Genomic DNA, 23895 nt, shown 5'->3' on the forward strand with positions numbered 1-23895 from the left:
TACCACACACACAAAGGATGAATTCACCTCCCTAGTTATGGGGGTTATGGAATGGCAGTGAGTGTCCCCCTGGACCGGCTGTGCGAGGCGAGCCTACTTCTCACGCTCCTTCACCCAGGGCAGGCGGGGGCCATGGCCTTCTTGTGAAATCGTAACCATGAGAGAAACGGTGAAGCCACCTCCACCGCATCTGGAAAAGGTGGCCCCCAGCTTGGGTGCCCGAGGGGGTGCCGAGTGGGGACTGCCAACCATACCTTCTTTGCAGCCAGCAGCAGCTCCACTGCCTTCTCATACTGGCTGTGCTCAGTGAAGAAGTCTGAACAGCGGGCCAGGAGGGCGGGGTCCGACCTCTCGTCCAGGTCCTCCGCTATGAGCTGCAGGGCCACGAACTGCTGGGTGGCGAAGGCCAGCTCCAGGGCCTTGGAGAAGTGGCCGGCCTGTGGATGGCGGGAAATCTGAGCAGCCGCCCAAGCCCCAGGTCACGAGAACGCCCGAGTGGCCCCCTGGCAGATACTGAGACAGGCCCCGGGGTCCTTGCCGTCGCTCACCTTGTGGTACAGCATGACCGCCCTGTCCACGTGCTCGCCCTTGTCCTCGTAGTAGAGCGCTGCCTCAGTCATGTCCTCGGGGGAGCTCAGCAGAGCCAGGTTCATGAGCTGGTCATCCAGGCCATTCTCCTGTGGGGGGCGGGGGATGTCCAGGGCTTCCTGTGCGCGTTTGCTAAAGGTGCCCTGGGGGAGCCCACCACTCCAACTCTGGCACGCTGCAGGTCCACCTGACTATGGTTTCTTTCTTCCTTTCTTAAGATTTTATTTATTTATTTGAGAAGGAGTGAGTGAGAGTGAGTACAAGTAGGGGGAGCAGCAGAGGGAGAGGGAGAAGCAGAGTCCCCACTGAGCAGGGAGCCCGACGCAGGGCTGGATCCCAGGACCCTGAGCAGAAGGCAGATGCTTAATGACTGAGGCACCCAGGCGTCCCATGACGATGGTTTCTAACCAGTGTCAGACTGTCACATGGGGTCTGTGTACCAGCATTTTGGGGGGGCTTCCTTCTTTTTCTGTTCACAGAACATTGCTCTCTGAGCCCTGGGTTAGAACACTTTCATGCATGCAGAACGTCCTTCCTGCTGCTTACAGGCCACGAGCAACGAGCCAGCCTGAGTGCTTGCTGGAAAGCCGTGGCTAAAGGCTAAAGGACTTCTCAGCGAGAATCAGAATTCAGCACTTCACAAACTCTCCCGGGGGGCTGAGACCAGTGGGAGCAGGCGCAGTGGAAAAAGGCCTCCAGGGTGGGGGACATGGCACCCACCATACCGTTCTCCACGTTTTCTGTGTGAATGTGGGCAACAGCAAGGGCCCCTTTGTCCGCCTGCCCGACTTTGACCGTCAGAGGCAGTGTGCCCGCTGCCTCGCCTACCTTGCACAGGCGGATGGCGTTGTTGAAGGCCTGAGCCCGCGAGTAGAAATACACAGCCTGCCTCACCTCCTCCTGGTTCTCGTACTGGCGGGCCAGGTGATAGGACGCCGCCCAGTTTCCACTCTCGTTGGCTATCTCAGCAGCCTGGAAAGAGAGCAGCAGGCCTGGGGCTCTGCCTCCGCCCCCCCACCCCCGGCAGGCCCCCTGGATGCTCCTACCTTCTGAATGTTGCCCTGGAAGCAGTAGATGCGGACCAGGGAGAAATAGTCCTGTGCCAGCTCGTAGTAGTGCAGCGCCGCATCCATCTCTGCCTGGCTCTCCAGGTACTGGGCCCACCACCTCCACAGGGTCCTGGGAGGAGCCCGCCAGTCCCACTCAGGCCCTGTGCCCCCTGGAAAGGACCCCGGGTCCCTAAAGCCACCCTCACCGTGCCTTCACGCGGCCAGCAGTCAGGAGGGAGCGTGCGAGCTGGGTGACGCGGCCAGGAGTGAGGGCCCAGGGTCTGGAGGAAAGGCCCCGCCCTGGCAGGGCCTCACACTCTCCCACAGGAAGCAACGGAGGGAGGCCCCCGGGCCCTGCAGCAAACCCACGGTCCGCCCACTGGCCCTGACATCCAGCAGCAACACTTACTTGTCCTTCGTCTTATTGATGTAGAGCTCCAGGGAGTGTAGGTCCTCCGACAGCATCCTGGGCACCTCGAAACGGTGGGTGTCTGACTTTTCGTAGCTGCAAGAGAAGGGAAACAGCGACTCCTCCCGACGGTCTCAGCACCGCACGGCGGCGCCCAGCGGCTCACGGTGCTGCCATGGCACAGCCAGCGACCCCCAGGCCCAGAGACCTGACCCGGCACGGGCTGGGAGGTGGGCTGAGGTTCTCCTGATGAGACCGAGTTCAAGGTCCCCTGCAGACCTGGAAAGCCACCACCTGCCCTGAGGTAGTGCCTCAGTCTAGAAGCTTCCCCTAGGTAACTCTATGGGCACCTCACTGGGGCAGAGGGGGAAGCCGGAGGCAAGCGGGCCCATCCCTGAGTCTGGACGGGGCCCCACACTCACTAGCTGAGGGCCAGGCCGCGGTCAGTGCTGGCCTCAAGGTGCCTGGCGTAGTTGTAGTAGGTGGTACGCAGGTGGATGCGGTCATGGAGCTCCGCGACCTCCACGGCCTTCTGCCACTGGTCAGAGGCCTGGTACAGCTTGTTCAGGAGGTCATAGCGCCTGCACTTCCTGTACAGCTGCTCGGCATCCTCCTGGAGGTGGGAGAGCATGCATCAGCCCTTGGGCTCCAGGAGAGCTGCCCATGTGCCCCCGCACGCAGTGACGTCACACGCCATTGCAGCATTCTGTCCCACAGTGAGAAAGCAAGACTGACTTAGGTGTCAGCAGAGAAGGCTGGGGGGCTGCCCTGCATTCTGGGGAGGAGACCCCACCCACCGCAGTGTCCTGTGGACCAGGAGCTGACTTGGGTGTCTGCCTGCCCCCTCCCTGCCTGGCCCCCCAGGTGCATGATGGACCATGAGCTCATGCATGTGCAGGAGACGGGGAGGGCCCCGGAGAGGAGAGAGGCTTTGCTCTGCTTTTTGGTTCAAGCCCCTTTGAGGGGGTTTCTGTTCCCTGCTACCGAGTGGCCCAGACACGCATAGGCCATGGCCCACCTTGTGAGGCCAGTGCCTTCCCTCTGCCTGCCTGCCCATGTTGGGGCGGCACCCGACTCACCAGCATGCCCAGCTGTATGGCCAACATGGCCACCCTGGCCTCCAGCTCTGGTTCCTGCTCAGCCTCCCGCAGGGCTCGTGCTCCACGCGCATGGCCCATGTTTCCCAGGCACACCTTGGCGACGTCCAGCCGCTGGGTCTTCACGCACATGCGCGCCATGTTCTCCCAGACCGCCTCACTGTGCCAGGGGATGTGGCAGCTCCGTGAGCTTGCAGCCCTCACACCCCTGCCACCCCCCAAGACGCATACCGGACACAGCAACATGGCAAACCAGGGCCCCCACCCCTCCCTTGGCTGAAGGCCACCTGTGTCCCCACAGACCCTCTCAGGCCTCCCACACACCCACTTTCCTCCCTGCCTTGGTGGCCGTCTGCTCGTCAAACGTCCTTGCTCTATGCCTGCCTGCACCCTCTGTGGAGCCACGGAGGTGCTGGAACTGCTCTCCGGCAGGGGCCCCGCAGGGAGAAGGGGCTATAGAGCCTTCACACCCCAGCGGGCCTGGGGAAGGGGGTGGGGAGCCCCAACCCTGATTCTCCTGAGGACCAGTGCATGATGCCCAGTGTGGGGTCTGCTGGTGGGCCCCTGGCCTGGGCTGAATAGAGGTTGGGGGTCCTGGGGATGATCCTGCACGTCCCCAGGACTCCATCCTTGTTCTCAAGCTCACGGGCCCCCGCGGGGCTCAACACAGCAAGGCGCCGACCAGACACAAGCCCTTCCTTTCTCCCTTTCCAAGTGGGTTCCACGTGGGAACCCTCTTTAAGATACTCCATACCCCAGGGTCTCAGGGACCCACGTGGGGCTGTGGACAAGGTCTCTTATGCCTCCATGCCCTTTCCCACCCTCTGCTGAGTCCAGAAAACAGGTGGCTGATATCTGCATACGATTCAAGTGGAAAACCCAAACAAGCAGAGAAACTGGTGGCCGTCCCAGAGCCCTTCCCTGATTCGGTTTCCCTGTGCCTCCCTGGGCTAACGCTGTTGGGCCTGCTGCGTGCACGAGCGGGACGGGTCGCTGAAGGCCGGGCTACTCCCACGCCGCCCTCTGAGCAGGGCCACCAGTGGCCTCCACCAAGCTGGTGGAGGGTGGGAAGTGAGTATTGGAAGAGCAGCCAGAGACCCACCGGCTGGGAAGGGCCTCAACGCAGGACGTGAAGCTCTGGGTTTTGGACAGGGGCCAGCCCACCAGAGCTCCAGCGCTTCCTGTTGTCCCCACCCGCCCTACTCACATCTGCACCTCATCACCGTGAGGGCAGGGCACATGCTGCCCAGGGGCCTGGCCTGAAGACAGCCCCCCCTTTCTGGAAAGCCCTCTCTTGAGAGCTGCCGGAACCAGCCCACAGGCCCCTCTTCTCAGGCTTGCCACTCAGGCTTGTAGGGTTCATGGCCTCCCAGCCCACAAAGCAGCCCGAGCTTCTCTGCTACGAGACAAAGCTCCCGCCCGCCCGGCCGTCATGTGCACGGACAGGACAGGCACACAGGACACTGCAGCTACTCCCTCCCCACCCCCCAGGGCCCAGCACACACACCTCGGGAGGATGGGAAGGGCCCTGGGGAGGTTTGGGTGTCTGGAGTGGGCCCCACAGTCCTGTGTGGGCAGGGTCACTCCTAACTCATATTCTGTGCCCAGGCCTGTGGCCCCCAGGTAGAATCTGGGGGTAGTGGATGGAGCAGGGTCTCCAGACATCACCTGTAGGGGAGCTGGATAGAGCTGACCCAGCAGCCATCAAAGGCCACCCAGGGATAAATGATTTAAATAAATAAGGGGGGAAGCTGATCCCTCCAAGCGGAGCGTTGAGCCTCCTTGTGGAGGTGACCCACTGCACTGTGTCCTTAGGGACTCTGAGTGGTCCTAGTTCTCCTGGGAGAAGGGGGCCATGTGTGGAGGGCTATGGGTGCCCCCCTGGAGTCCCCGGGAGGCTGGAACAGAACATAGGCCAAGGAGAGAAGGCACTAGCAAGAACTCAGCTGATGCATTTGCTACAAACTCTGCTGGGGAAAAATGCTGAAATAGGCCAAATCCCTCAGGGAACGGAAGGGCAGATAATTCTCCAAAGACCCCTGTCTTTCAGGGACATAGGCTTGGTGGTGGTGGGGGGTGGTGGCGCGCCTTGCCTGCAGCAGGTACAGAGCCCCCTACAGACATGTGATCCAAAGTAACGGGGCTAGTGAATATTCTTGCCGTTCTGATTTTGTAATAGTCAGGATAGGCTAAACATTTGCTATGTTAAGCACCGTGCCTGTATCCCCAGACCTAGTTCTTTCCCTCGGTCTGGTTTTATCAATGCTGGTGATAGACCATGTCTGACTTATATGGTGCATCTTTTTTTTTTTTTTTTTATTTGAGAGAAACAGCATGTGTACATGCGCAAGCAGGGGGAGGGACAGAGGGGGAGGTGGCGTTAAGAATCTCAAGCTGACTCTGCACTGAGCACAGAGCCCGACGTGGGGCTCGATCCCATGACCCCACGATCACAGCTTGAGCAGAAACCAAGAGTTGGACGCTCAACCCACTGAGCCGCCCAGACACCCCTCTGATGCATCTTATGTGGGAAACGTCTATGACTCTAGATATCTGATCATCCTTGAGAAATGACAACACAGCAAGTGTTAGTGACTTTTGAAGATAACCATTGCTAATTTGATTACCAACTGCAATTAAATGGATTGTAAAACTAAAAAAAAAAAAAAAAGCCCCCAAAACAAAAAAGAAAACCCACAAAATGATGGGGGCTGGGGCTCCAGACTCACAGGAACTCTCTGTAGCTCCAGAAGCAGGAGGCGAGTGGGGTGCAGGCAAGCCGAGGGGACCAGGCCAGTCCCACCATGCTGGACTCATCTCACTACCTCTGTGTTCCGGGCAGGTGTGTGGCCTCCCTGTACCCCCAACCCCAGCCTCCTCCCCTGTAACGAGGGCACCTGGCGATGAGTGGGCAGCTCGGGGCCTGAGGGGTCTGACTGTACAACATCCAGGGTGCGCGTGCTAGTAACGGAGTGTGCAGGTGCCTTTCTCTCTGTGCATAGCCGCTTCAGGGCCCCAGATGGGCGTGGCATCTCAGGGGGGGCAGCCCCACCTCTCTCGTGTGTCTGCATGTGCAGAAGGGATTGCGCTCCGTCATTGGGACGCACAGTCAGCACAAACACACGCCGGGCCACAGACCACATTCCCTCCGCCCTCAGGCCTCGCTGGGGGACCTGTACTGCGTGTCCAGGACCCCACCTTCTTGCACCTCCATCCAGGATGATGCTCCAGCCTGGTGGTTCTGCGGGTGTGGGCCCCTGACCCACCCCACCTGGGTGGCAAGTGGGGGCCTCTCCACCAGGCCCGGCCACTTTGTCTACTGCCTGTGAACCCGTGACAAGGGCAGGCCCCGGGGCACCTACATGCTGGGGGAACCAGCGGACGGCTGTGGGTGACCAGCCACCAGCATCCTGCCAACCCAGGCCCCGGGCCCAGGGCAGGAACATGCTCTGTGGCCACTATCTGCCTCTGGAGCTGCTCTGTGGTACCTGAGCACCAGGCTAGTGGGGTCCAAGACACACAGGTGCGACCACGGGTCTGCTGTGGGCTGGCACCCCGGGCCTTGCCCTTGGGAAAGGAAGGTGGGGAGGGCAGGGGAGGAGGGTCCTGGAGCAGGACTTGAGAAGGCCTCCCTGCTTTCCTATCAGGAAACACATCCTGTTAGCGTCTGGCTGCCGTGGCTTGGCCGCTATTTGTTGCAGTTGGCTACGCCCTCCATCCAGCTCACAAAAAACAGCCTCAAAAACAACCATTTCCTCTCTGCGGAGGGGGGGCCGCACACGCGCGCACACACAGACACACACGCACATGCACCTCCCTGCAGCAGGCTCGCTGCTTTCCAGGACCGGCTGTTTCGTGGCAGAGGCACAGGGCAGGGGCTCCCGCAGTGAGAGGCTGAACTGCTCCCGGCACAGCTCCCCCCTGCCCTGCTCAGAGCCTGGCGGCTGGTTTTGCTCTGTGGCGCTGGTTCTAAGCAGTGAGGCGAGACAGACCCCCACGTTGCCGCCCACCTCTCCTGTTTCTTGTGGGAAGGAGAGGCCTTGCTTCCCAGGAAGACGGCGCACGCACGACTCTGGACTCTCGCTGGTGCCCCGGCTTCCTCCCCGGGATGGGCCGAGAGGCTGGCTGCAGCTCAGGCCTGGCCCTGCTCCAGGTGCAGGAGGGAGGGTAGGGAGGGCCTGAGGTGAGCTCACCTGCACCTGTCACATGGGCCTTCCCGATGCCACTGAGAATGAGTGGTGATGTCCTCTAGCAGCCCCTAGCTGGTCTTGGCTCTCCCTGGCCACAGCAGCTGACCGGGACTGGGACTTTCTCCACGACAAGCGGACAGCACTGGCAGTCAGAGATGACTGTCCAGAAACTGGTGGCCACGGCAGTGCTGGTGGCCCTGGTCTCTCTTGTCCTCAACAACGTGGCGGCCTTCACCCCCAACTGGGTGTACCAGACGCTGGAGGATGGGCGCAAGCGGAGTGTGGGGCTGTGGAAGTCCTGCTGGCTGGTAGACAGGGCCCGGGGAGGGCCAAGCCCTGGGGCCCGGCCAGGGCAGGCGGACGCTCGGGACTGTGAAGCTCTGGGCTGGGGCTCTGAGGTGGCAGGCTTCCAGGAGGCTCGAGGCACCGTCAAACGTAAGTCTGCTTATTTTTATGTCTCCTTTAGGGTGGTCAGGGCCCACAAACTCTGACAGCATGAGGTGGACGTGAGGCGTGTGTTTGGTGACCGGCAACCCAGGCAAGCCCCGAGCTCTGCGTCCACCCTCCCGCCGGCGCCCAAACCTGCCCCGGCTCCTTTAGGATGGAATTCTTCCCGTGCGGGTGTTGGGCTTTTCTCTGCCTCCACACACAGGGAAAGGGCAGACACACTAACCAGATTGAGGACGATCCACTTTTCTTGGAAATACACCTCATTAGTAAAATAAACAAGAAGCTTAAAAACACGTGGCTGAGTTCCGACCTCACTCCACAGTTGTCAGGGTCATCGAGGCAGAACTTCCGGGAGGAGACCAGCCACGGGGGCGGCAAAGGGGCTCAGGGCAGCAGCTCTCGAGAGCAGAGCCCCTTGCGGTCTTGTCCTGGCCCTGGCTGGTCGCTGGCAGCTGGGTCTGTTGGCTGCTCTGGAAGGTGGGAAGTGGACTTTGACCGCGGGGTCAGGTTTGAGTGTGCAGGTGGGAAGGTTCACAGTGAGACATTTATGTCACCGAACGTGTCATTGACGCGGTCACAGCAGCTGACAGGCAGAGGTCTCCCCGAGCTGACTCTTTGAAGCTGTTGATGAGAGTCTAACTCACAGATGAGCAGGAGACAGAGTTCATCCTTTCGAGAAGGTGAGGCTTTGGCAGGGCTTTTGCTAACTGCTCTCAGAGGGTGTCCACAAAGTCCTCAAGAAGCACAGGTGAGCTCTGTGCTCGGGGTGGGAATGTCCCCACCTGCCACGTGTTTGGAGCCCTGACCCACAAGGGAGCCAGGGTAGGGGTGGCGTCCAATTCCACAGACAAAGAGATGGAGGCTGCAGGAGACACGTGCTCGGCCACAGTCCCTGGGGGTAGGCAACCCCAGTCTATCCACTCAGAGCCCCTTGCCATGTAGCCTGAGGGGTCTTCTGTCGGGGACGGGCTGTGTCTGGCAAGCAGGGCTTTCAAACTTTTCCACAAACTCAAAACTCAGCACAGCAGACCTTGGGTCCCAGGGGACTTGCTGGGTCCTGGGACTGTCCTGAGGAGTCATGCAAGCCATCGACCCTGAGGCTCTAGTGTGGGCTCTGCGCTGCCCTGACCCACAGAGCACCCCCAGCCCGGGCCTCAACGTCAAGCAGGGGCCCTCCCTGGGCACCCATACCCTCTGATCCCTGCCAAGGCCAGGAGGGCACACAGGGTGGGGATGTGCTTGTCTCCAGACCCCCCTTCCCACCTGGCCACCCACCTGTGGTCCCTCCCATGATTTGACAAGCTTCTTGTATGACTTCTACAACATCCTCACCATTGGTAACGCATCCGTGGCAGCTGAGCTGTAACCTCTGGGTGTCAGTATTTGCCCCAAGCGAGGGAAACAGTGTGGAAGGTTCTCGTGACGGAGACTGAGTTGCTGACCCACTTCTCACCTGGTCCGTGTGCACGAGCCGCAGGATGACAGGAGCAGCACGCCGGGCTAATCTGCTTGGGGGCCCTCAGCACCTGGCGCCTCACATCAGACCAGCTCCCAGGGAAAACCCCGGTCCCTCTGCGCCACCACTCCGCTGGTGTAGGGATGGGGGAGGAGGGAGCGGGTGGGGCCGTGCTCAGATTCACGCTGGTTCAGTGCTGAACACCCCTCCACTCCGCACACTGTGCAAAGTCATCTCGATCTGTCACAGGCCAGTGTGTGGCCACAGGCCTGGCTTGATCCATCCCAAGCTCCCCATCTCAGGTGCGAGAGTCAGGCCATCCTAGAGTCTCCAGATGTTGTGGCAGGTGGGGGGGGCAGCAGCCCAAGGACGGGGTTCATGCTTGTCTGCTCTGCTCCCAGGGTCCTGGCAGCACCCTGCAGAGCCCAGAGTCCGAGCCACTCCGTGATCATGGAGCACCACCTGACGTTCTGCAGTGTCAGGGGACTCTGCTGCAGGGGTCCTGAGTGACACGCAGGGTCCTGTCCTCCAGGACTGGGGGGCTCTTCCTGCCCGTCTCATTGGGCTGTGTGTGGCGATCGTGATGGTTATCCCTGCTCAGGCGGCTTTCCTCACTGTGAGGCGCCATGGGGATTCAGCAGACGTGAGGTCCTCCTCTGGCGCCTGAGGAGAACTCCCTACCCCAGTCCTGGTCAGACTTGCTCTCTGGGCGTTTCTCATCTTTCCAAATTCCAGACATTCTGTCAGGTGCTCTAACCTCCTTTTCTAAAGCAAGTAAGGGGTGAGTAAACATGCAGTTAAACCTTGGGCACCTAGCCCAGAGGGGATCCCTGCTCTCTGACCACTGAGGCAGACAAAGGGCACTGGGCCTGCCCAGCCACAGACCCTCGTGCCATATTCCTGCGGGGTGCTGCTGCCCAGGCTACATGCGTGGTGATCACAGCCTGTCAAACGCCCGTGCACGTGCACCCCCTCCCCCACTGCAGGTTCCCTCCAGGTGGCTGATGGAGGGAGCGTGGCCCACAGGGCAGTCTTCTTAGGCAGGTGGTGGGTCTGTGGGCCGTCACTGCTTTATTCTTCACCCTCCCACATCTTCATGTCCACGGGGCCGGAGGCTGATGGGGTGAGGATGCCACAGAGGGCCGCTGGTGGCCAGGGTGTGTGGCTTGAGCTGTGCACCAGGAAGGACAGAGAGCTGGGCGGAGGGAGCGGGAGGGCAGGCCACTCCCCTCCGTGCGAGTGTGCCCCATGTGCGAGACTTTCCTTGCCTGGCCTGTGAGGCTGCGCTGGGGAACCTTGCACTTCCCTGGGCCAGCTCTGAACCCCAGCGCCCACCGTGTTTACCGCCCCTCGTCTCTGAGGTCACACCTACCTCCCAGATCCGACCACCTTTGAGGCTACAAGAACTTCTGTGTGGTCACGTATTGGTAAAACTAACCGCAAAGAACACGGGGTGTGAAGACCCCAGAAGGAGCATATGAAGAGCAGGGCCTCCACAGGAAGGCAGGTCGGCCAGTCTTCAGCACACAGGAAGGACCTGCCTGGAGCCTGATCCGTCCTGACAGCAGGACCAGTTTGGTGTCCTGCATGCACGTGCAGCCACTGGTCAGGCTGGCTGCACCTTGGGTTCCACCATGAAGACTGCCTGGGCAGCCAGGAAGGTTCTGGCAAACTGGCCTGAAGCCTGGCTCTCAGCTTGAGCGGCCACCTCAGGCAGGGAAGGTGAGGAAATGTGGGTGCTGGCACCTTCCCCAGCCAGGCCCCGTTGCCACCCCAGTGCCAGGAGCCCCGCACTCGCCAGGCCTGGCCTCTGGCACCCCGGGCGTTTACTGAATCAGACGAGTGTCAGGGTTTCTAGCAACGGCAGGGACGATCTGCAGCTACTCTCAAGAGCACAGCGTGAGCTCTCAGCCCGTGGGAGTGAAGCCCGCTGGGCAAGAGAGCGATACTGGGGAGAAAAGCTGGTGAGAGGGCATAGCCAGCCGCGCTCACTGTCCACACGGCTCATCTACATGGCCAGCCAGGGCAAAAGCCGCCGGTTCAACACGATGAAGAAGTTGGGCAGATGGGGACTGTCATCCTCCAGGAGCCCCGATCTGCCCTCAGGGCCACCCTGACTTCCTAACGGCCAGGCCTCTGCTGTTCAGCCCTGCTTGTATCTGCGCTGCTGGCCTCAGGGAAAGGCCCAGAATCTGCAAAGGGCAAGAGCCCTCAGCCTGCGAAAGAAAGACAACGGGGAGGAGGAAGGTGCTTGACTCCTGATGGGCAGGAGGAGCTGGGCCTGGGGTGGGGAGTGGTGTGACACGTTGGTTCACTCTGGGCTCTTCAGGCGCTAATTACAAAGGGCAACAGTCACAGACACCGGGGCGCTGTCACGGCGGGCACGCTGCACGCGGGGACGCTGTGTCTGTCCATGGACCTCTCACGCCAGCACTGTGAACCGCCTCCTACCCCTGGGGGAGTGGAGAGCACAGGGCAGGGAGGGCGGGTTGGTGAGGCCCCAGGCGCAGACGGAGGCAGGAGTTGCCCGAGCTGACCACCTGTCTTGTCCCCTGTCGTTCCCACAGTGCAGTTCGATATGATGCGCGCCTGCAACCTGGTGGCCACGGCAGCGCTCGCTGCAGGACAGCTCACCTTTGTCCTGGGGCTGGCGGGCCTGCCCCTGCTGTCGCCCGATTCGCAGTGCTGGGAGGAGGCCATGGCTGCCGCGTTTCAGCTGGCGAGTGAGTACCCCCGGGGCCCCGGGCAGGCAGGGCGGCCGCACACATGGTCGCGTGGGGCTGGCAGGCCCGCTGCAGTCTTCTAATGTCACCGCGACTCCCATGGGTCACCCTCCCATCTTTCGCTGTGGGCAGAAGTGAGACAGAACCACAGGTGGGGGCGCTGAGGCCGCAGCGAGCACATGGCTGGGCTCCCGCCCTCTCCCGCTGTAAGACAGGGCACTCCGCGTGCTGGCGCTCTAGGCTCACGTGCTTGCTTTCCGAAGTCTGCGGCATCTGCTATGTCTTTGCCTGTCTGCAGCCAACGTGGCTGATGGCCTGCGGTCAAGCCCCACCTATGATGGTGCAGCAGCGTGCCACGGGCAGGGGGAGAGCCCCCACCTCCGCCATCTTGCCTTCCCCACTAATGCTGTGTGAATGGGGAGGTCAGGGCGAGCACGAGGGTCCAGCCAAGCTCATCTGCACGCTCCATAACCAATGCAGCTTCCGGGACCCGGCCAGGGTCATCGGCAGGTCCTTCCTCCTGAGCAGCACAAAGCATGGAGAACACGTTAGCTCCTGAGCGCACCGGGCCTGTCCTGGCTCCCACACCCAACGGCACATGCCGCCACAGGAGTGGGGTGGGAGGCCACACCGGCCAGGCCTTGGGGGCGGCTGTAGGGTGAACTGAGAAAAGGCGCGGGCATACGCATGGTCTTGGAAGGCTGAGGATGGTGGCAGCGGCGGCGTAAACGAGAGGCAGAATTGTTTTGGGAAGTTGTGCACAAGTGGCCGTGGAAGCCACAGAAGCTATTCACGTGATCCCGGGGTGGGGTCTTCTCTCGGCTTCCCCTCCCCGACGCCTCCTCCCTGCTGGCTCACCTGGGGATGTTCGGGTTTTCTGCTGCCTACTGGCGAGCATGTGAGTGGAGGTCCTGCGCGGGGATGACGTGGACTGGAATGTGGGGGTGTGATCAGCCGACCCACCTGCCTCTCCCACTGCTGGGGAATGGCAGCATGCCCCAACGCTGAAGGTACAGTTCCAGCAGACCCAGGAAGAGAAACCGCAGGAAGTCTGAAGTGAATCATTCTGGGAATAATGGCCCCCGGCCCTTATCTTTCTGGAGAATGAGGCTGACAGACTGGCAGGAATTCACATGCTGGAAAGTGAGCCGGGTGGGAATCAGGAATTGGAAACAGGCCTTCCTGTGCCTTTTAATAGAAGGCGGGTGGTCCTGGGCCAGTCACTTCCCCATGGCCGGGTCGCCCACGGGGCCCGGGAGCGCCCAGGGCCGACCAGATAGTTTGCAGGAAAGAGCAGCTGTGGGGCCGAGGGAGCCAGACAGGCACCTTGGCTCTGTCACCTGCAATGCGCAGGAACTGGGGCTGGCACGTCCGTCTGCCCCCACAGGGCTGGTCTTGAGAAGGAAGGAGATGTGGGTGAGACGGGGTCTCTGACCACCGCGGCCTCCTTCCCTTATCCAGGGAGGTGGGTAAAAACATGCACATCCCAAAGGACAGTGACTGTTCAGAAAATCACTCCTCTGCCCTCCGCTGACCTTAGGGCCATAAGGCAGAAATGGGGTCCTCAGCCTCATTGAGGCTGCCCACTTCTATTGCATGGGCTTATCTGAAACTCCATCCCCTCCAGAAGGAAGTGGAAGATTAGGAACAGATATTCAGATATTCAGGCATTGAAGAAATGAAAGGAACAGCTCTTGATTCTGAAAATATCTCCTTGCAGCAGAATAAACAAGCCACGGCATTTTTAATTTAGAATTATTGGGAGAGAGACTGTGGAATAAACAAGCCACGGCATTTTTAATTTAGAATTATTGGGAGAGAGACTGTGGGTTTGGTGTCAAACGGACATCTTACTTCCTGTGAACCCTCATTTCAGAAAGACAGTGTTGCTTCCAAATCACGTATTTTTGAGCGAGTGGAGATGGGGGAGCCCTGTGAAGGAAACGGGAGCTGTCTGGCGGCAGCCCTGGGACGTCCTGGGGCCTGTCCTGTCCGTGAGGCGGAGGTGCTCTCTCCTGGCTGTCCCCAGACCGGGGCAGCCTCCGCTCACAGATCATCAGACCGGTACAGGCTGACGGGAAAAGCCAGGAGCACCGGCTCTGCAGGCTTCTCCCGGAGGCTTCTCCTGGAGGCGTCCCACCATCACTCCCACAGGTCTGTTTTGCCCAAAAAGGAAATGCGCTTGGCCCTGTTTAGACTTGTTTCATTGACAAACAGTACAGAATGCAGCCATGTGTCTTTCTTCCACCACACTGCTAATTTTAGAGTTAGGTTTTTTCCTGTGCTCCGGTCTGCTTTAAACAGTCAGGGAGAGAGACTGAAGGGCGCCGGGATATCCTGTCCCAGGAGGGGAAATGCCTGCTGGTACCTGTTATGCAAGCGAACCTTCAGTCCCCAGTGCTGGGGCCAGAGGGTGGGCAGCGGGGAGAGAAGGTGCTGATGAATTCACGGGGAGGCGGGGAGGCCGGGCAGGCTGCAACCCAGCAAGGATGGCGACTCCCCGCCCGCCCGCCGCTCTTCCCGTCCGGGCACCGGACCCTGCTCCTCACACTTGCTCCTCTGAGGGACCCTGTCATAGGGACGTTCAGGGCTCCGAAGCTGCTGTCCTCAAACAGGTCCCTGCCAACCATTCCACCTGCTGCATTCTGTTCACAAAGTCACACCCAGCAGTTTCCAGCTTCCTTGCAGAAGCTTCCAAGTGTGATTTTAATCTACCTTAAAGTTGAAAAGATTACTTTCTGTCCCTTACTCCACCTCCACAAGCTGAACATCCACATGCAACCCCCGTTTTCCCTGTGGCAACGGCTCCCATCGGGGCTGTGGGGGTGTGATGAGGATCTGCCCATGCGGTGGCCGCTGGGCCGACCCCCACCCGAGCACGAGCAGCCCCCTCCCACAGCCACGTTCCTGTACGGGCTCCTGGAGGCTGGCTCTGCAGACCCGTCCTCTGTCCTTTACTCTTGCTTTGGCCGATTTCTGCTCGTCCGAGTCTGGTCTCACTGCTGTTTGAACAAAGGCGCATGGTCATCCTGGCCTGATTACTGCAGATGCGTCGGACCCTGCGTCACACACCCGAGTGATGCCTGGGGCAGAGCAGACTGCCGAGGGCCGATTTGGCAGGCAGTGTGTCTGGCGGGCACCTCGGGGTGAGGCTCCTATGCGGTCCTGGGGCATCTAGGTGCCGCGTCAGGTTCCAAGGCCCTGGATGAGCCACCTCATCCCTAGCTCCTGTGCAGCCAGAGAGCTGGGGCCAACTGGCTGGTGGCGGCTCCGTCATGCCTGCCGCTGTGACCACCCTGACATCCCCCCGTGGGCCTGCTGGGGACGCCACACCGCTCTTTGCTCAGAGCCGAGCACTCCCCACTGCACCTGGAGTCTGTGCCAGAGCCCTGCCAGTAGGCCTGAGGACCACCCCGGAGGGTGGCTCCAAAATTTTCTAAGTGTGACCGTCCTATGGCTCTTCAGGTGCTCACGGCCCTGGGCCCTGGCTGTCGGCTGTGCAGGACTGACTGACCAAACTGGGTCCCAGGTGAACATTTTTAGGGGGGACAATCTCATGGTTATTCCAGGCTCTGTGGCTGGCCCACCTCCATGTGTGCAGAACGTTAGTCCAGGCTCCTTGTCAATCATCTGAGTGACCCTGCAGCTTGCTCGGACTTACGGTTCTTCTTAAAGTGCGACTGCCATCACAAACAGGTCTAGTTCAAGTACAAACGTACAGCCGACTTGCAGAGGCCTCCGCTCTCTGCTGTGTTCTGAGTGCCTCTGAGATGGTACTGGGCTCTCCTCGGGACCCTAGCCAACGACTCCTCACCTCCTTTGGGGAGGCTGACCAGCAGGCCCGATGGAGCTCACGCAACGCTCCCAAGCCAGTGAACTCACAGATATGCAGCTTTGGCACTTGGCCCCTCAGAGTGCTGTCTCTGCACCACACATGTCCTGCAGCCAGTGGATGCCAGCCCTCACTAGCCCGCTCCCGGCCCGGCCCTCCTCCTGACACAAAGCCTCCCAAGCTCTAGCGGGACTACCGTGGGAGCAGAATCACTGCAGAAGTTCCTGGACTCCTTGTCTCTGGCTTCTGGAAATTTTTTCTTATGATGGCAAAACTTAAAACATGCTAAGTACTCTGTGCCCCTAAGAATGCTCATGTCGTCAGACCTCACAGGGGAAGTCGGGTTGATTAGCGGCAGCTGTCTTGGCATCTCGTGAGCCGGTGGGGATTCTGCTGTTCTTCTCATAAGAATATACAACTTTCTGTTTTTCACAATAGGGTGATGCTCGCTTGGTCTGGACAATGTGCTTTTCTGTCTTTGGCACCTGCTTCCCTGGCGCCGGTCTGCACCCCCAACGTACCCTGTGTTTTCCCTTCACTTCCATGTCCTCTGTGCTGCTCAGAGTGACAGCATGTCAGGCATCATTTGGGAGCTTCAGTTCCGTGGAAACATGACCAGGTCCACTATACGTTTGGCTTTTCCTTTCCCAGAATCCCTCCCTCTGGGGAGGAACACGTGGATCCCATCCCTTTGCAGCTCACAGGTGCTGGGACATCCCAACCACGGCCGTGCCCTGAGATGGGCCATGAGTGAGTTTGCTCTGTGAATACTCTCTCTGGAAGCTGTCACAGGCGCAACGTGAACCAGGTGTGTTGTGTGAAGGTTCAGGGTTCAGCCCCACGGTCTCTCCTTATACCACCTGCGTGTGCTTGACTGTCACCCCAACAGGAAGGCCCTGTGACAGGCACTGGAGCCCTCGGAAGCAGGCAGGAAGGAAGCGAGAGGAAAGGGACGCTCTGCAGGCTGAGCTGTGATTCATAGAGCCCTCGTGGCCAGCTCACAGGAAGGGGCTGTTTGCTTTGGAAACAGAAATTCATGAGGATGGAATTGACTCCACATGCAGAATTCAGGGTGTTTGCTCAGTCTCCCCTTGCATTTGTTTCTGGACAAACATGAACATCACTGGGAAGTCTTGGGAGAAAAGTCTCTGGGACAATTCTGAGGGGGTCTCCACACCAGGATGTGCCAGAGATGGAGAAGCCCAAGTCTCTGGCACATCCAGTTGCTCTGTCAACTGGTCCCATGAGTTAATAAGGCCAGCCTGGCCCAGGTCTACTTCCCACACCCCTCCTCTCCCCCCCAGCAGGAGAATTTCATGAAGCAAACAGCAAGTTGGATTACAGAAGAATGTCTATGTAATGGCAGGTACCCAGTGCCCAGGCAGAGGCTGGAGGTGGCCAACAAGGCCACGTGCCCATCCATGTCCCCGCGGCTTTTCACTGCTGACACGTGGCACACACGGGAGATCCCTGTGTGCCACGCATCTGTGCAGTTTGTGCCACCCCCAGTGGCCTGGGCAGGGTCCACCTGTCCTTGCGCCGCTGTTCTAGTAGGTTCCTGGTATCTTCCTGATCAGGAGAGGCTTTTCCTAAATTCGTTTTTTTTTAATGTTGGGGAGTCAAGCCCTTTCTCTGACTATATGTGTTCTAAGTTGAACTGAAACAAAGCAAAAGCTAACATGGGTCTTTACACAGAATAAGTCACATAAATGTGAATTCTTTAAACCTTTTCTCACACGAGGATACAGAACTAGACGTTCTTTTCCACTTCTCCTAGAAAAAAGAGCCAAGTGAGGTGCAGCCTATGAAGAGCAGGCCAGAGAGGTGAGACGCACCATGGACGGTGCTGGAAATGTGCCCGGGGCCGCTTACCGTGAGATGGTCAGTAGTACCCCAGACGGACAGACTCTAAGACTCCGTCTGTCAGGCTCTGCGCTGACACCGACCCATCACCTTGCGGGATGGGGGCAGCTGTGCTCAGCTTGTTTGTGCACCTGTGAGTTCATATTCTCTAATCAATCTACCCACCCCCGACTGTTCTTCCATCTGTAATATGAAAAACCTTACTCTCAACATTGAAGTAGCTCCACGCTCTGAGATTGTGCACATGTGGGCAACAGAGCCAAACATAAGGGAGGACGTAATACACAGACTGAGACAGCAACAAAATAATAGCCTACCCTATGCTCAAGAATATACCGTTATATGATACTGACCTTAAGAAAACAAGTAACCCTGTGGTGCCGGCCAATACAGACACAGGACAGAGTCCCACATCTTGCCCTGTGGCCAGGCCCCGGCGTGGTGGTGCTGCGTGGCGTTCCAGAAGCCAGCAGCTACTCTGCCCACGCGCTTTGTCGACTGGTCCCGTGAGTTAATATTTTCACTGCTTAGAGTTCAGAGTGTCCCTACAATAGGATCTCCTGGTGTCAAAGGCCCAGCCAACACCACTCTCTGGCAGGGTCTAGGTGGGCCTGTCCCCACTACGCTGCCGGTTCAGGACTCCCCGGCCTGTGCTCACCACACTGGACCTGGTGACTCTGTGACCTGGAGCACCACGCTGTGCGGATAAATTTCATCTTCCCCACTCTAAGAAGAAAACCAGCTCCCCCAAGACGAGTCAAGCATGCCTCTGCCGCGCGCACACTACAAGCCCTCCTTGCAGTGCGAGCAGCTGTGCTGAGCACACGCGCATGGAAACTAGTGAACAGCTTGGGGACCAGCACGTCCTGCTGCGGCTCCAACCCTGAGCGACACAATCATGGCGAATGGGCCCTGTCCCCTGATGGGCTTGGTCACTATAAAGCTTCCCCAGAGGCCCACACTGCATTCAATTCTGCACCATGGGATCTACCTGTTTGTCTCAGATAATTCACTAGGTGATTCCTGGATGACCCTTTGGGAGGCAGAGCTGGAGCGGGGGTGGGGGGGGGCGCCCTCCAGCCATGGGGTCGCCAGCAGGGGATGGGCCAAGCCCGAGCTGCAACGGGCCAACTTGTGACTGGACCTCCAGGCTGAGTGATGCCGGCAGCCCCCTCCCCAGGGCTGGTCAAGCACAGGGCCAGCAGCACCAGCAAAGGCCCGGAGAGGATGAAACTCAGCATCCTGGAGGAGCAGACAGGGGCTGGTGTGGCCACACCATAACCGAGATGGAGATGGGGGCAGAGATCTGAGGCCAGGCAAAGGCACAGAGGCCATAGTGCCCTGCACCTGAGCAACACAGGGGCCTTGTCCTTTCCGGCTCTGGCAGGCAAGGGCGCCTGGCTCCTTCCAGCTCCAGACCAGCTCTGCCCCGGTCTTCACAGAAATGTCTCATGATGGACTTCACGGTGCCATGTCTCTACTCATCAGCGCAGTCAGCCAACCCCAGTTAGCCGTGGGGCTGGGGCGAGGCTGTTCACCCCTGCACACATCCCCACAATGAATGATGTCGTAGAACTGGGGCTCAGGCTGCATATCAGATTTTTAAATGTTCCTGTAACCGGCGCAACCCCAAAGGATGCTTGGCAAAGGGCAAACAGACTTGGACCACAGAAGCCGTCGCGGTGACTTCCTGCCCACTATGCTGGTCCCCACTGCTGTGCCCTCAGGCAGTGCCCTCTCCACTCAGCCTGGCTCCCTGCCCGAAGGCTCCCACCAGCCTTGCAGCAAACACCCGTCCCCCAGCCACAGCCCCCTCGCTGTGACCTCAGGCACCGGCCAGCATGTCCCTGCCCGTCCCGTACTGCTGAGTCCTGTTGAAACAAGGCACGACAAGCTCCCTTGGCTGAGAAAAAATGCGCAAAGACACAGAAATATGAGGGGACACAGGAAGTATTTTCATTTTCATGGCACAAAAGGGACTATCACTCCTTTTCCCACGAATGCAAACCTCGGTACCACAGAACTGTGGGCAAGCGACATGCTCTTCACTGGGAGAGAGAGAAATGCCAGAAGCTTCTTTCTGTCAGTGTGCATGACAAAGAGAATTAGTTATTTTTAACAGAAAGGAAGTATCCAGAAGCTTTCTGTGTATAAAAAGCTCCACGAAGTACTGCAGAGAATTAATGTGGAGATTAGTCACTGCCACTGTTGTTTAGCACGTGACTGAGGTGCATAAATGTTTAATTCATACTCTTTGGACGGTACAGTGATGATGAGACCGAACTGCTTGTGCTTGTGAGAGCTCAGGCCTCCCCCCCACCCCTCACCCCACACTAGTTCATAACAGTTTCCAGAACCATGAGCTGGCACCACTGCGGCTCAGCTCTGGGGTCACAGGGGTCGTGCATGATCTGGTTTCCTGAGGAAAGCAGGGGAGGCAGTGGGGAACGGAGGGACCAGCATGAACAGACGGACGGATGTCACAGCACAGGGCAGGGGGAGGGACTGCAGCGGGAGGCTGGCCTGGCCAGAGCCCAGGGCAGGGGACAGGGACGAGTCCAGGAGGGGCGGGAAGCTTCCGTCCGGACCACTGCAAGCGACTTTGTCCTCATCAGGTACATTGGGTTCCAAGAAACAGCTCCCCCCCAGATCATCACCGCAGAGGGTGGGGTGCTCCCTGGGCTGCCCCTGCCTCTGCTTCTGCCCGGCCCCCTCACCCTCAACAGCCACAGCTCCCACTCAGCACCGCGCCTCCTTCCTACCTCATCTGCCTCGTCCGGCCCGTCCTGGCGGAGGGGTTGGAGGGCTGCACTGGACCAGCCTCCTAGGCAGCAGGACAGCAGGGCCTCTCCTCTGTCCCTGTGGGGCTCCCAGCCCAGACTCAGCCCTGAACTCTAGCAAACATCAGTGCTCTGTTATCCTAGCCGACAGGTCCTGCGCACAAACTCCGGCTTTCCTATCGCAAGAACAAACCGTGACAGGAAGCGACTCCGTGGTGCTAAGTGCCAGCAACGTGAGGCCTGCGCAGGTCTCTGTCCACCATCAGAAGAGAAGGCTGTGGAGGGGAAGTAAGCAGGAGGAGGGGATGTGGAAGTGCAAGGGAAACTGCAGGACCAGGGGCAGGGTGCAGAGGCGAGGGGAGGCAACCGCAGGAGAAGTGGCTGTGTCTGCAGCCCTGTCTGCCCCTCCCCAAAGCACGTGGGTGCTGGGCACTCTGGAGTTGTGAAGAAAAGCTCTATCTTCTCTAGAAGTGAACACTAAGAACAAGAAAACTGCTAAGAACAGGACTGCGTTAGATACCAATCTGAGTTGTTTCTAGATAAGACTTAGACAATTTCTTGTGTCTACTTTCACTTGAATGAATGAAGTGCTTCTAGGCGCCGGGGAGGAGCTCACGCAGAGCTGCTGCTGGATTCGTCTCGGGGTGAGGGACAGGGAGCAGCAGTTCACCTCCATGGGATAGGTGACTAAGAAAATGGCCCAGCCCTGGAGACCAAAGGATGAGTGCGCTGGGACCAGGCTGTTTTCTTGTGGAGCACCCCCCCCCCAAAATTATTCCGTGCCAGGATTAAGTAGACGCACACTGTCCCTCCACAGCCACACAAAGGTCATAAAAGCGCACAGAGGCCCAATGCAAAGCAGCTCAACACTGAAGCGCGGTATGTGAATCAGGCTACCACCCACTGGGACGGACAGAGCGGGGTGGGGGGGTGGGGAGGGGCAGGGAAGAGCTGGGAGCTGCGCTTCTGTGGGGCTCGACAGCCCATTTCCAGTCCTCTTCCTGGCTCCAAGTAAGGCTTTCCGAACACTTCCCTCTCGTTTACAGGTTTCGTCCTGGTCATTGGGTTGGTGACATTCTACAGAATCGGCCCGTATACCAACCTGTCCTGGTCTTGCTACCTGAACATTGGCGCCTGCCTTCTGGCCACCCTGGCAGCTGCCATGCTCATCTGGAACATTCTTCACAGGAGGGAGGACTGCATTGGGCCCCGGGTGATTGTCATCAGCCGCTCCCTGACTGCGCGGTTTCGCCGAGGGCTGGACAACGAGTATGTGGAGTCACCGTGCTGAGCCTGCTCAGGACTTTATCACTATAACTAAACAGTATAGAAACTGAAGGGCTGTCTGTGCGAGCAACTCATAGGGTTTCCTATATATACATGTACGATACACAGCTATGTTTACTGTTATATATAAATATATTATGTGGTTATATATTGCCTGCGCCACCTCCTTCTGATGCACCCACGACTCGGCTTCACTTCTGAGCACATTCCAAGGAGGAGACCAACGGCTGAGGTGCATGGACAGTGGCAGCCAGCTTGCTCTGCATCTTGGCCTAGGATTAATTTATTCTGTATCTGCTGAGCGGTGGGTCTTTGGTCATATTTACTTTGGTAAAGCAGAATACCCAGGAAGATTTTCTGGAACTGTCTGTGGTCTTCCTTGAGTGACTCAGAATTTACAATCAGATGGTTATGGCTTTATGACAGAACTGTGTTCCTAATGTCTGTTTTGCTCCTGATTATTTTTCTAAGTTAAAATAAAATGCAAACTTCTCACCACTGTGTAAAACTTGTGTTTTATCCATCATACTGCCACACGGGTGAAAAGAAGTTGGTCTATTTTTCTGTCATTTTTGTGGGTTGGCAGGAAGACAAGGCTTGATACATTTTTCAAGACCTGGTGGGAACACAGCTGTGGGCCCTTACTCACATTTCCGTTCAACTCTGATGCCCCTGTTCCTACAGACTGAACACTGTGGCCCTGGGACAGCAGATCAACAAATGGCAGAGTAAGTGGGAAAAGCGTCTATTTATTTAAAGAAAATTCAGAGAGATTACTTTGTTTTTCCCTATAAAAATCTTCAACCTAGCTTCAGCCAGACGCTGGGTGGTCTACCGATGGCCTTCACGATACCCCACCGATTCCAAACAACCTTGGTCCTAAATCTGGAAGAGGTGAATCAGCGCCACCTCCCCAGGCTTCAGAAAACATCAAAGAGCTGCATCTAAGGGGTTCAAACCCGGGGCCGCTCCGAGAACCCCAGACTGCCTGACCACATCTGTAAGGACAGCCTGCCACCTGCACCCACCTGGACGCTTCTTGGACCCTGCCCTGCCTGACCCTGCGCCACCTGGCATCAGTGACTCCCACGAAACTGACATGGGGGCCCATGGGCAGCATGCAAAGCTGGGGTCTGGCCCAGGCCCACTGGCTGCCTCCTCCACATGAGGCTGCCTCCTGCTAAGAAACATTCAGCCTTGCTGCTTCCGACCTTCCAGAGAGTGTGGTGATCAGTGTGGAGTTTGTCTCCAGTCAGAACAGTGGATTGGGGTTGGTGCTTTAAAAAACATAACACAATCGAGAATGACCGAAAAGCATCTGTGGCCTGAACATTTACAATAAACTCATCACACACTGTAGAAATAACAGATTAGGTCCAACACCAGCACACTCAAGGCAACATTCAAATCTGACCTTCCTCCCTCAGAGCTTCTGTCCACAAAGGACCCACAAAGGTCCACAAAGGACCCCCGACCCCAGATCACATGCTAAAAATAATAGTCTTCTAAAAAAATAATGAAATATTTAAGATACACAACTTCACACTATTACATATGCGACTATGTAAGGGTACATGGAAGTATTCAAGTTGACCCTGTGGTCGGTCACGGTCTGTGACTGCGTTTATATTAAATGAAAAATAACCAGAGGAAGGCTGGATTGTGCTATCCAGACTTCGGTTCACCCCCCCCAAACTAAGAGCCCTCTTGTCCACACGCACAGCCAGTGTACAAAAGGCTCTTCCATCACAAACAAGGTCTGGCCTCACTATTTTAGAAATAAGGAAGGGACTAGGGCTTGTGTGCTATTTTTTTTAAGATTTTATTTATTTATTTGACAGAGAGAGATATAACGAGAGAGGGAACACAAGCAGGGGAGTGGGAGAGGGGGAAGCAGGCTCCCCGCTGAGCAGGGAGCCCGACATGGGGCCTGATCCCAGGATCCTGGGACCATGACCTGAGCCGAAAGCAGACGCTTAACGACTGAGCCACGCAGACGTCCCTTGTGTGCTATTTTGAAAGGTGCTTCTGTGTTACAGAAACCTTCGCTGCCAATGAGGGGGTATCCCGTGGCAGGGCAGGAGGGGCATCTGTTCTAGGTGACTTAATTTTTCATCTTTTTCCCATTTTAGTTTCATTTTGCAATAATTTTTCTATTCTTTGGAGATTAA

General features: G+C 58.0%; 2 protein-coding genes and 1 non-coding gene across 3 annotated transcripts in view; 2 read left to right on the top strand and 1 right to left on the bottom strand.

Moving 5' to 3' along the window:
* The window catches only part of IFT140 (intraflagellar transport 140), an 80482-nt gene that overhangs the window by 12530 nt on the left and 44057 nt on the right, over positions 1-23895 (bottom strand). Inside the window, exons 19-25 of the mRNA XM_028111965.2 lie at positions 3126-3303; positions 2469-2659; positions 2047-2142; positions 1635-1767; positions 1417-1560; positions 549-677; positions 255-437 (exon numbers count right to left, since the gene is read on the bottom strand). Coding sequence (XP_027967766.1) covers positions 255-437; positions 549-677; positions 1417-1560; positions 1635-1767; positions 2047-2142; positions 2469-2659; positions 3126-3303 — 1054 coding nt within the window. The remainder of the gene's footprint in view (positions 1-254; positions 438-548; positions 678-1416; positions 1561-1634; positions 1768-2046; positions 2143-2468; positions 2660-3125; positions 3304-23895) is intronic.
* On the top strand, positions 5288-5420 carry LOC114215776 (small nucleolar RNA SNORA72). Its single transcript, XR_003610623.1, has one exon. It is a non-coding gene; the product is annotated as a small nucleolar RNA SNORA72 (small nucleolar RNA).
* TMEM204 (transmembrane protein 204) lies at positions 6894-22219 on the top strand. The gene is made up of 3 exons (XM_028111969.2): positions 6894-7768; positions 11807-11962; positions 21484-22219. Exons 1-3 carry the CDS (start codon positions 7489-7491, stop codon positions 21726-21728), a joined length of 681 nt encoding a protein of 226 aa, XP_027967770.1. The 5' UTR covers positions 6894-7488; the 3' UTR covers positions 21729-22219.

Source organism: Eumetopias jubatus, unplaced genomic scaffold, assembly GCF_037043125.1.
Source record: "Eumetopias jubatus isolate StellerSeaLion01/CBP00866 unplaced genomic scaffold, mEumJub1_p1.0 scaffold_12, whole genome shotgun sequence".
Taxonomy (NCBI): Eukaryota; Metazoa; Chordata; class Mammalia; order Carnivora; family Otariidae; genus Eumetopias; species Eumetopias jubatus.

Coding starts and splice junctions, on each gene's coding strand:
- TMEM204 (XM_028111969.2), top strand. CDS start 7,489: ATGACTGTCCAGAAACTGGTGGCCACGGCAGTGCTGGTGGCCCTGGTC. Junction 7,769..11,806: donor GGCTCGAGGCACCGTCAAAC/GTAAGTCTGCTT, acceptor TCGTTCCCACAG/TGCAGTTCGATATGATGCGC. Junction 11,963..21,483: donor TGCCGCGTTTCAGCTGGCGA/GTGAGTACCCCC, acceptor TCTCGTTTACAG/GTTTCGTCCTGGTCATTGGG.